Source organism: Arthroderma uncinatum, assembly GCF_011692745.1.
Source record: "Arthroderma uncinatum strain CBS 119779 chromosome Unknown scaffold2, whole genome shotgun sequence".
NCBI classification, from domain to species: domain Eukaryota; kingdom Fungi; phylum Ascomycota; class Eurotiomycetes; order Onygenales; family Arthrodermataceae; genus Arthroderma; species Arthroderma uncinatum.
Genome location: NW_022983864.1, coordinates 3,006,441 through 3,019,164, shown reverse-complemented (window position 1 = coordinate 3,019,164; position 12,724 = coordinate 3,006,441). Strand labels below are relative to the sequence as shown.

Below are 12,724 nucleotides of genomic sequence, written 5' to 3'. Positions count from 1 at the left end.
GTCGCCAACTAAAGCATGCAATAAAAACATAAATAACACAATCATGATTAGAGCTACACGTTCATGAAAAGAAGAAGAATAATAAAACAAGTGCCCGGGATTCGAGCACCAACAAATATCCTGGATGCAATCCGTCCGCCCAGACCCGCTATGCAGTCAGTCATCAATCGTCGTGTTGATACGTCTAAGGGGGCTTAACCCAATTATAATCTCCTCTCATGAGGTCGTGGGTTTGTTCGATATGCCTCAAGGGTGGAAGGGCTTGGGGGGGAACGAGGGGGTGATGTTGTGTGCATTCCAACTGCAGGGTGGTGTGTTGCGTATGCTGGAATGCCTGCTGTGAGTTCAGCAACGGATGGAAGTTGGGTGATTTGAGGAGGATAGTCACGCCGTGCTGATCCTGTGGTTGGTTGACTGGCCCTTCGGACTCTTTGGGGGGGTGATGTTGCGACATTGGAAAATGTGAATGGGGTGACGCCTGCTCGCTGGGCCATCCCGCGCTCACCAATCTGCCAGTGCATGGCTTCAGCGGCTCGCCACGGAATGGCCATCTCCTCGGCGATTTTCGCCCACATATCTGCTTTAAATCTATGTTCGGTTAGTAAATGATGCGCCATCCATATTGGTTTTTGGGTTAAAGGGTTAATTACCTCTCATATAGCCTGGCAAGCTTATTTTTCTTGTCTTCGTCCCATTCACTCCTCCTCTCGAGGTAGTTCTGATAATGGAGACGGCAGCTTATTGGGCTTCTGTTTGGAAGTCTCTTGCTGATGTCTTCCCATTTCATCCCTTTGCCTCGGAGAATAGTGATCAGCGCATCTTCATCTGCTGACCACTTCGACTGCTTCTTGATGCGGTCTTTTCCTGTGGGGGAATTTTTAACGCGCTTAAGTGGCACCATGGATGATTGTTGAATGGAGATTTGATCCTGTGCTGGTGCCTGATAGGTCCACTCCTCGATTGATGAATTTGGGATGCCCATTTCGATGACTGGGGATTTAAATCCTTCGCTGTGAGCTTTTCTGATTTCTTGTGCGATCGTTGCTGGTGTTCTTGATTCCGTCAGTCTGATCGTATCCTTCTCCTCATCCTCTGGCGTCCCCAATATCTTTGAAATCTCCACTTTGCCTGTGACAATATATGGAACAATGCGCAAAACCATAACAGGTCTCGCTGGAGCTGTGGAGGAAAAGAAACCTTTCAATCAGCACAAATGGTCCGATATGAAGGGCGAAATATGCAAATGGGCAGTGAAGTGAAGATTCCAAGGAAGAAGAGGGTGGATGATGATTCAAAGCGCAAGATGACAACCAGACGAAAACGCACGGGAAGAGTAAGTTATTATATCAATAATTTCTCTGGCCCTTCACCGACGATTCCAGGCAGATCGAGGCTAGGACGAGAAAGGAGGGTGAATCTGTGATGCCTTGATGCTCGAGTGCATAAAAGGGCGGCTGGGGCTGGGATTATGGGGTGAGGTTCGCTCTCTTTCCTTTTGCCATAGTCCCACCTTCTCCCCTTCTCCTTCGTCGCGAATGATTGCACGCGTGTTTGTGCAACTTCAACCAAAAAGAGAAAGGAAATGGCGAAGGGAGAATGGCTAGAGGGAGAGTGCCGAGGGATGAAAACCAATAGTCGGGAAGGGTGATGGAAGGAGAAAAGGCGACCTACCGCTTTCTATGCAACGTCCAGAGCTCGCTCGGAGACCCAAAGCAAGGATCAACCCGGGAGTATATCGGACTTTTGGTGTATTCTCCCCGGATTCGGTAGCACACAATAGTCTATGGCTCAATCCTGATACCGGTTCGACAGTGCTGATTTTCGGGCAGATGTAGCTGCAGCTATTAAGAGGTACAGCGTCGAGGAGGCGGTGGAGAGGTTGGGATATGCAATACTCCCAGCGCTATCCTGAAAGAAAAGGGGGTGGGGATGATGGAAGGAGAAGACGATGACGATGTGTCGATAAATGAAAAATGGTGCGAAGGGGGACAATTTAGCAAAAGTGGTTGTGTACAAGGTTCTCCCCGTGCAGAAAAACAGCGAACAGTCGGTCAAGTATGTATAACTTTTTTCCCTTTCCTTCTTGAAAAAAAAAAACGCACACCGAGAAAACAACAATGCACAGACAGGCTTTTTTTTTTTCTTCTTCTGCTCTATCCGTCTATCGGATGAGATTCAGGTCGAGGATGCCCTGTCTTGATTTCCAATCGGAGCTTTTGGTTGAAATCTGAAGGTGCTTTCTGGTGATGGCCAATGGGGGAAGAACAACGACTGCAAGCAGCAAGGGGCGGTGATCAAACTGGACCAATGATGGATATTTATCTAATTCTTTGCCCAGCTAAGCCCGAGACAGCAGCCAGGCAGCATATCCTGTCTCCCACTCCTGATTGATGCCTTGCGTCCGCAACTGCCCAACAAGAAGGGGGTAATGAGTGACGGCCGCGGCGGGGGGGCGATGAAAGCACGATAGAAAGAAGAAGACAAGGTGGGCGGAGAAGAGCTCTGCTTAGGATACCCTTAACTGTCAAGGCAGTGAACTATGGGTCTGGTCTTAAGCAACTGACAAGAAAGGGGACGTGACGACCGGTGTGTGATGAAGTCGCAGCTGGTGCGCAGTGAACGAACGCCACGAGGAGGGGGGAGGTTATGTATGTATTGCTGGTTCCTCCTGGATATGTCGATGGTACGTATGTGGCGTGCAGAGGAGGACGAAACCGGGCTGTGGATGTGGATGGGGGTTGAAAACAAGGGGTGTGCGGCTTCTTGATATATCTCTATTTTTAATGTTTCGTTTTTCTCGACCAACCTCCGTCTCTCTATATCTTCGGTCTCCTCTTTAGCCGCCTGTCACGCTGGCTTTTCTTTTTTTTTCCCTTTCACCTTGTTTTTTTTTTCTTTTCCCTTTGCTTCTGAGCTTCAGCCCACCTGCATTACCCGGTGATCAATATGGGGTATATATAATGGGCATGTATATAACACATACCGTTCTTTCGACTATCGCGCCAAAAAAAGTACCGTCTAACGGGTTTCAGACTATTTTTAAGAAGGGTCAAATAGGAACCTGTCATTTCGCTTCTCCCGTCATAGTATCTATCTTAAATTTTCCCGTTTTCCTTTTTTTTAATATTTTTTATATTTTGTATTTTTCTTTTATTCATTTACACTTTAGATTTCAAAATCCTGGCCTGCATCAACTCTTGCGTGGCTCCACATCGTTTTTCCCATATTATTCCTTTTTTTTAACATTTGGTATTTTCATTTTTGCACCCTTCGCGATAGGTGAGATGCGCGGTCCAGGTGAGTTTGGGTACAGGGCCCTCGCTGCGTCCCACTCGTTTGGCTTTTGGCATCTCTGTTAACTGACCCTAGATCTACAAACTCAACTTACGAGCCTGCTATACATACATACTTGCATGGCCCCTCCCACGCTTGGTCCTTGCTGATAATGTACGGGCATATATGGGAGAGCGTCGCTGTTCTTCGTATTGTCACTGCCATGGCTTGATGGAAGCCTAACGCAGGCATATGGATCTCTCCCGCCACCCCTCTCCCTGCGATTTCAATCACTCCCTTACTTGCGGCCTGCATGACTATTCTTCTCGTCGACTGCAACGGGCGTCAGGACCGAGTTTGCGGCTCGACAGCGCTGCGGGGAAATTATGGCTGTGGCGAGAGACATAGAGAGAGAGAGAAAAAGGAACAAACGGCTAGCAAAAGAAAGGAGAGGAAAACAATTCGAATCACCCGCGCTTCCCCAGGCTCCCCTATTTCCATTACATGATTGTATACTTTTTTACCGATCCGGAGAAAAGACCGGGGAGCAAAAGAATCGGTGTGCGCGGCACAGATTCCGGTAAGCTGAAGCGGAGAGCGGCATCGAAGCTCAAACTTGGAATAACTATCATATCGGGATCGATCCCGTCACGATTCTTGCGCCGGCATAAGAAACACACCTCCCCCGGAGTGGGAATAGCCGGGCATCCAAAAGCAAGGCAAGCAAGGCAAGGACAAGCAGTGCCAGCAGCCGGCTGTCGAGTATGGGAATTCTCCGGTCTGGTGTATTCCGAATACTTCAATGTGGACGTACATGGACGGCACTCGCTAGAAGGCGCATTTCCACCAATAATCCGGCAGCTTGACGCCAGGAACATGGATACTATTCCATTCCTTTCTCTCTCTCCCTCTATCTTCCTCCCTCCCTCTGCAACGCCAGGCGGGCGTTCTCCGTATACGGGGAACCTGCCTACCGAACCCATGTGGACGGACGGACATGGCCTGGGTGAAAAACCGTTATGATTCAACTGGAGGGAGCTACGGGCTACCTTTCCGGTACCCGGCGAACTCTGCTTGGGCGTAAGGAGTGGCCAAGTAGAGTGAGGGTCACGATGACAGCAGCATAGACCCCTGAACCATGCTGGGGATATACTCCCTTTCTGTCGTGGATGAAGCTTCGCATGGCGCTACGTATCACGATTGGGTTTCCCTACGACGATGACATCAGTGGTGTTTGATAAGCCTTCCCATTCCTTTTTTCTCTCCAGCTAGTCCTGTTAGTTCGTCGTGCTGACTCTCGGTCGGTAGTTTCTAGTAGATATAATCTCCCAGGTTTGCCTTTCTCCTTGGAACACGCGCTAAAAGAAAACACGCGGAGGCATACTCCGGTACATTTTGCTGCCAGAAGCTCTGCAGTAGTGAGTGTACGTATATGCAGCTAGGAAGCGTACCCTGTCGAGCAAACTGCTTATATCTCGATGCCGGCCAGCATTCATACGTCGAGGTAACTTCGCTTACGACCCGATGAAGGGGTCTCCTCCAGGGTTGCCGCAAGGTTCAACGAGTTCATGGACACTCTGTAGATGCATAGCTTGATCAGGAATTGTGATATGTTCCAAACATAGAAGTATATCCTCGCAGCGCAACCCTGGCCCTTAATTGAACCGGATTTCTTTTTCCAGCCCGCAGGACCTCGCTGACGCTAGGGAGAATGCTAAAGGAATGCTTAATATTATGCTTCCTCCGGAGCCTGCGATGTCTCTTCCCCGAGCAAATTACGCGAGCCAATCCACTCTGAGCGGACGAACTGTACGCAGTTAGATTGTGGGGAAGGGCCCTGTGCCGGTTTGTTATACTCCGTACGCTCTAATAATATGGAGGTCCCATCAGTTGGGCATTCACACGTTTACCGCCCGTTCATTTCTTTTCCCCAGGATCCGAGAGATCGCGATCGGCTTGCGTTAGCCCCAGCCCATGACGCCGCCGCACGCAGACTCTTGCTCCCCGAGTCAGCCCAGTTGCGGATGAAATGGTGACTTACTGACTTGTACAGAGGACAGGAGGAGACGACCCGCCGGCCCAACAGCGTTCATGCATGCATTTTCCCTAACCAGCAGCCACACACTCCATGCCCCTGTCCCTGTCCCGTCTGCGATGTCGACGCCGTAGAGGGCGCCTGGATATAGGATGTGGACGAGAGATCATGCGGTGAAGGATTAGGTTGTTAAGGTTAAATTAAAAGTGGAAGACGAACCAAGGTCCGCGAGAAGGCTAAGGAGAAGGCTAAACAAGTCTAAGTTAGCCGGGCCGGCAGTTCTCTCGTCCATGCCGGCGTTGCTCAGACGGATGCGATGCGATGGTGATGCTCGTATAGCCTATCACGCTGGCCAGGTTGCTTATTCCCCGAGCGAAGGCAGGAAGTGAAGTCAGCAGAGTCCGAGAGAAAGCCGATATCTACATTCACTTCATTCTGTCATCTATCTACACGACTGTCTTCTATCCTCTCTTCGGTCTTGTCTCTTCTATCTTCTATCTTCTCTTCTATCCTCTCTCTCTGTCCGTCCACTGGCAGTCTATGCAGGTGACTTGGCGCATGGATTCATCTCCACAGGTTCCTCGCTGCTCCCAACTGCTGGGAGAGTTTTCGGAATAATGTGAATTGGGATCGAACCTTATAGCTCCTCTCTCTCTCTCGCTCGGCTCCATCCGTTCATGTCACATCTCGTGTACGAGCGGTTAGGACTTATTTTTGGAATCCTTACAGAGCCAAGCCGTTGCTGATGAAAGGCTGAGGACATTGTCGGGTCGAAGGTGAGCCTGTCCATGGCGATATTGGGTCCCTGATCCTGGCCGAGCAAGGACCACCCCCTCAAGGCGGAATGTGAGCAATGTCATGCAGATAGCCGAAGCCTCAGGGCGCTCATTGGAGGATATACTGTCCCAAAGGGTCGCTGACAACCGAACTGTCGGGTTTCTGACATCAAGATTTGTGATGGGAAAAGTCTCGTACCTAATAATTATATCGTGTGACAGCGGTTGGCAGCTTGCGTTAGGGATTTGCGGCACAGTCGTGTACACTACGACTGGCATATACTTGTCACACCGGCGGTCTCCTGGCCACCTGGAGAGATGATGTGCCACCGATGACAGCATCTATGGCCGTTGACGACAAACTATTAAGGACCAGGCCATGTGTAACGTGTGTCTTCCCTCGAATCTGAGCAGGGACTCTCTCAGCCGGTGGGGAGAAGCGTGCTCTCCATGTGAGAAATAAAATTATGATGCATCCACTCGTCCATCTCTGCTCTGGCGCTGGCTCTGGCATTGCTCTGACCCAGGGATAATACCTCCGATAGTGCTCCTCGGGACTCCCCCTGGCATGAATGGCGGTGTGGGAAGGGGTTCCTTGTCCATCAACTGCCTTTAGAGCAGTATTGCTGAGTGTGCCTTGCTAGGTTGGACTATGCAGAGGGAGAAACCGAGCAAAGAAAGCCATGTCATCCAGCTCTATCCATGGCCATGCATGCAGGAAGTAATCGTTAATGAACCTCGACTAGTCGTGAAAGGGAAAAAGAAATTAGCCATCGAATCCGGTAAGCTGGACGAAGAACATATTATACGATGCACAGGTTCCTTTCATGGGCCCAAGGCTCTGGTTAATCTAAATCCCGACAACGAGCAGAAACAACCCCAGATTGCGCATCCACGGCATGGGAAAAGTTACTTATAACATCAGAGATATAAGTGTACCAAGGCGGGATTGTACCCTGCTACATAAAGTCGCACCAATCGTAAGTACGCTTCAAAGCCCGGGACTTCAGGGGAGCCATACGAGTACGGAGTATACCTGGTAGAATATGCGCGCTATACCTGGTCGAAAGCAACGAGGGAAAAAAAAAATACATATCCAAATGCCTGTCTGACAGTTCCGTGAGTAAGAAAACGGGGTTGTTTTGTTTTATTCCCCCCCAGCGGACAAGGTATAAACTCCCTTCTTTGACTTTGTTTCTATGCAGATATACGTCTCATCTCAATACCGACATGTGGACAAGGCTAACGGTTTCAGTAACCGGGATGAACTTAACGGAGAACCATCCATGGCCAAGCTGGACAATAATATCTTCCAAATATGCGTTTCTCGAACATGGTTGCATAAACCCAATCGACGCCTCAAACCAGCCATGCGGCCTTAGGACGCTTCGTACGCTGAGAGCCAGCGACTCGGGGCGAGGGGAAGTAAGAAAAAGCCCAGCGTTTGACCAGACAGGACGTCCTCGATATCCTTGATACGCGGGAACCTGATCTTCGTCCCGCCTTTCTTCTTTTCGATATATATTACGAAGGCCACCTGTTCGTCTCAGAATCACTCCTTGCCATATATTTCAGTCCAGTATATACGTCACCGCCCCCCCCAAAACACCCCCAAACCCCTCTCCATAGTCCCAGTATTATAATTCCATTAGGCTAATGCATACCCAGATGTCGCTTGCGGATCTGGATGGCGTGATTGAAGATAATATATTTTGATCCGATCCAGACTTCTGGGAAACCGTCCCGGCGATGCCTAGCCCCTGGCCAGGTTATAAAACCCCCCAGTCAAAACACTTCTACCACCATGTCTTGCAGGGAGCAGTCGATATAGACAAACGGGTATGGACCTGGATATGCCATGGGAAAACCTTCCTCGCCTGCTTTCTATTGGCCTCCATTACTAGGTTTATGTTCGGCCGTGGATCGATGTTTGCTGTTAATTAAAAAAAAAAAAAAAGCGCCTCTTTTGAGGCCCAGCGCTCCTCCACGCACTGAAGAATTCCCAATCGAACTGGGCGGCATGCTAGCAGTCGGTATTCTAAGTGATATTCTAGCCTGACTCCATGCTGTGCCTCCAGGTTTGAACCTGACGAAGCTATCCCTAGCTTCAATCTGTGATGCACAGCGTCCCTTCCCCGGAGATTAAAATATTCGTACCTGAATCACCAGGCTAGAACCGATCTTCAAAACATCCCATCGGCTACATACCTTATCGCTAGTCCATTCACAACCCCCCGAGTCAGGGAAATTTCCCGCCTTCGTCGTTCAAATGCCCCAATAGGCCAATGGAGTATGCTGTTTTCGTCGAGATGTGCCTCTGCCACCCCAGTCGACATCCGGGTCAAGGTCATGACGGGATAGAGCGAGCCCGTCTACGCGGAACGCAAAATAGATTGATTTACAGCGGGCAAGGGGCCTACCAACTGCTGTTTATCCCGGGCGTCCCATGGCCTGCGCATACAACACGATATCAGCCCGATGGTTTATTGCTCGGTTTGGAATTAAGAAATTCCTCAATCTTGGGTCCTACCGATCTACATCTATATCGCGATCATATTATCGCACTAGCGACATGACAAGAGTCGAACACTATAGTTGGCAGATCATAATAGTTAGCACAGACGGGATGATCTGCCTGGGAGATTCTTAGCGTGTGTAGAACGACACATTCCGTCAGCATGAGTAAGTACATATCTGTATGATCTTAATTAAGCGAGTTGTGTTTAAGACTGCTATGGCTGATCGGGTACAAGGTCTTGAGGGGTAGGCTTGACGCTGGCCGGGAGAATGTCCAAAACAGGCTTCTCGCTGATATTTACCGTAAGTTGTATATTGTGGCGTCAATCCTAGGCCAACATGAGCAGATATCTGAAATTAACACGATAACTCGCGACCTGTCGGCGTGATCAGCTATTTTGGCGCTGGGGGAGCAGGCAATTATCCGGATTCATGCGCAGAGATCGTTTTTATTTCTCCTTTTAGTGAGGAGTAAGGGCTTGCTAATATGTGAAGTCCAGTTTAGAACCCGTCAGATCTGCGCCAATGAACAAAATCCGCAAGTCATATTACGCATAGTGTACTGCTGCCATTGCGACGCAGCTGGGTAAAGTCGGAAGCGAAAAGGTTCTTCATGAAACCTTTTCTGAGACATAGTACGCAGCACTCTTCTGGCCGCCTCAATTCTTCAAGGCAGCTGCAGCGAGCCGGGATATATCATGTTTATATAAGGCGCAGGGATGTGTGGGCAAGTCTGCAATCCCTCATTTCAGTAGCCCCGAGCTTTGGCTAGAATTGTCGGACATCGGTCGCCTCACTTGCGATTTGCAGGGCTACTTGTTTCTCAGAATTTGCTGACCTTTTTCACCATGAATGATAGGTATTCTCTGGGATTGGCCCTTGTGCTGTATTAAAAATGCCTTCACATCTTTTCAGAGTCTAGGATCTAGGATCATTATGTTATGGGAAATGTGATAAGGGGCCATTCTTCAGCTTGCGGTGATCCCAGATATTGACGGACTCTCGCAGCTGTCGTGCGAAGATGCAAGAGAGGCCGAGTACTGAATCGAGAATCGCCCAAAACAATAGTTGTTTTCACGAACCACGGTGCTGGATTATGCATGCATGATGAAATCTCTGCCTCCTGGGCAAAAAAAAAAAATCGAATATCCTGTTAGCTATACTGAAGCTTGAGCGGCAACCATAGCGAGTATACCCAAACGTGAGATTTCTACCATATTGGGCCTTAGCAGCATTTCAAAGAATCTTAAGCGTGACCACTCGAGGTCCCGGGGGCAACGTGTTTCGACGAGACGTTTACGTCAAAGTCACATATCGTCACACCTTTCTTGATGGGATACCCCTGTATCCTGAGCTGTCTGAACCGCCCAGTATTCTTCTGGCCATATAACTAGCTGCCTTGATTCTGATAATGGCTCTAGTGTTGCTGTCACCTCTGATTGGGATGATCGATGGGCACTCCACGACAGTGACGGTTCAGGCGGCAAACGAGGACCAATACTAGCCTGTAGTACTTGTTTGGTGTCACAGCCCCTGTCACTGTGCTGATAGGGAGATATCGTAGCACATGTCTACGCGAACGCTTGGGCAGTGAGGCTACAAAATTCGACTTCCGGGTATCCTGATATTGCTTCCGCTGGGGCTTACAACAGGAATACTGCCTCATTCTAGGCAGGTGGTTTCTAGTCTCATCCCACTAGGGGATGGCCATGTGTCACAGCGAGCGAAGGGCAACGGGCGATCGGGGAAGAAGATCCACAGTGACGTCTAAATTTTTAACGCAGGTGTCAAACCCCATTAAGGTATACGTGTGGCTGGCTGTATGAACCACGACTCTCCCATCAGGAGAATTTTTCTTCAGGCAACTGACGTGATGACTTCATGCACTGACAAATAGGAGCGGTCTGTCATCGACCAAACCGGAGTCAAGGACGAACTCCGAGATTTGAGGCGCATGATTACCATGGCAAGTCGATCGTGTTCCCATCCTGTATGGAGTACCAGATAACAGGTAAAGCAAAGGTATTAGCCTTGAATTGGAGAGGAAAGCTAGGAATGAGACTCGCGATTGTCATGCGATGCAGAATCGTGGAGGGAAACTAGATGAGTTGTTAAACTTTCACGTTTCCCGAGGAGGCGGTGAGAAGTTCGATTGGATCATGTCCAAGCCTTAAGAGATCATCGGCCCCTCATGAGGTAGGTGAGTATGCAGCTCATGGGCGCAGCAAAGGGGCGGATTAGTTAAAAAATTTCCTATTCATGGCTTTGGTAGGGCTTGGGGATGGAGACCCGTAGCTGGGATGCAGTGGGCAAACGGAAAACGCCATTTTCAATATGTATGTGAGGCCTTGTGGGGTAGACGTGCTTTATTTCTCGAGGACAAGGAAACTGTATATTCGAAGGTCAGCAATGACATGCCATTCACCTGGGCTTCTCTTCGGTGTCAGGGTCTGATTGCGCTCAACAATCCAACTCTATAGTAGGGACAAGGACATAGACACCACCAGAGTTTCAAGCACTCAACCATCTGGCTATCCAACCCATCACAACCTCATAGCTGTCTGATCCTTGTCCGTTATCCATGGTTGTGGTGGGCATGTAGCCCTTTGACTGGCCAAGCGAGGTGTTTGTAGTTGAGATTTCCAACAAAGGCTGCAGGATAGTATCATGTGACCAGACACACCTCCTTTTGGGCCTGCTGTTTCGCATCGTAGACTGTAGTTCTTCACTTGTTTGCGGCTCTTCTCTTCATTATCCTGCTAGTTGCATCTAGTTAGAGTGGCGAGGCTCGATCTCTGGATATTTATTCAGTAACTATGATTTTGATGGCCAACTGGAACATACGGATATAGTTACGGGGTAACTTAATGCTAGAGATATAGCAGGTTATTGAGATGAGTATACAGCCCAGGGCAAGGAACTCTAACTATGCTCTATAAGCGGCCGATCTTACTTCCTCAGGGTACTAATGATGGGTTCCGTATAGATGTTGTATCCCACTAGAGGATGGAAAACGAGAGCCATGCTTTCATCAATTCCCAGTACAAGTTTTAAACTTGTATTCCAATTTTATTGTTTATCAATAACATATGGTTAGAGATATTTTCGGTCCCATACTGGGATAACGCACGAGGTCACCGTGTGCTTCTTACTCATACCTTATCATTTTCAGGGGCTCTCCAGTACAGATTGAAATTCGCTTGAAGCGAAGTCTTTCAGCCTCTTGTATCAAAGGAATGTGGCCCCTTGATGGGATAAAGCATCTACAAGATGCATTGTTAATTTTACCCATTCAAACGCCATCATGATCATTATTTTTTCTGACTTCGAATGAATGGGCATGTCTGCTAAAGGGCAACAAACAAACAAAAAAAGCAGATACTTGGGAGTATAAAATGGGGAAAGCCACAGAAGAGAACTCCATGACGGCGCTGCTACACTATATCATAAACCAACTCTTATCTACCACACTCATTCTATACGAGAATAGAAGAACAGGAAGACATGAAAGTCGAGCCTTAGCAGGGAAGATATCAGGGAATTATTTCGGTGTAACGATCATATCCATCTTTATAAGGCACCTGAGCCTATCATGGAGGGCGCTCAACCTAGCAGCCCAGATACCCCCACGCAGGGTGAAAGACGAGGAAGAGTAAGTTCTCATAGCATCGCAGCTCATATCTCTATCTTCAACTTTATATGCTAATTTCACTAGTTTGAAGTTTTTTACTGTGACTGGAGGGAAAGATTTAAACAACGTGGCTTATCTTCGAGAGGTTTCCAGAATGACTCGGGTGTTATGTGCTACAGGAACTGCGTACTATCGGTATTACTACATCAGCCAATATTTGTGAACGGGCTACTACTCCATATAGATCGAAATCAGCCTTGCCCTATATCCCGAACTGGCTCGAGTTGTTTTGCATGTTACCTAGGGCATTTCGTCAACGAATACTGGGCATTCACTTCAATTAAAAGGCTAGATTCCCGTCTCGACATACTTTGGTCGGCGTGTACCCCATTTTGGGACATTGACTCCATGGATCAACAAGACTGCATCGAATTTTTTACGAGTATGGTTTCCCATATCGATCGCCACTCCCTTAAGCAAGATATCCCCCAC

General features: G+C 48.5%; 1 protein-coding gene across 1 annotated transcript; it reads right to left on the bottom strand.

The window, feature by feature from the left end:
* Positions 1-203: 203 nt before the first annotated feature.
* Positions 204-1,162, bottom strand: GIQ15_02888 (MYB DNA-binding domain-containing protein; the record flags this gene model as incomplete). The annotated part of the gene is made up of 2 exons (XM_033550305.1): positions 204-588; positions 651-1,162. The coding sequence occupies 2 exons, from the start codon at positions 1,160-1,162 to the stop codon at positions 204-206; spliced, it is 897 nt and encodes a 298-aa protein (XP_033407466.1).
* Between the last annotated feature and the right edge of the window lie 11,562 nt (positions 1,163-12,724).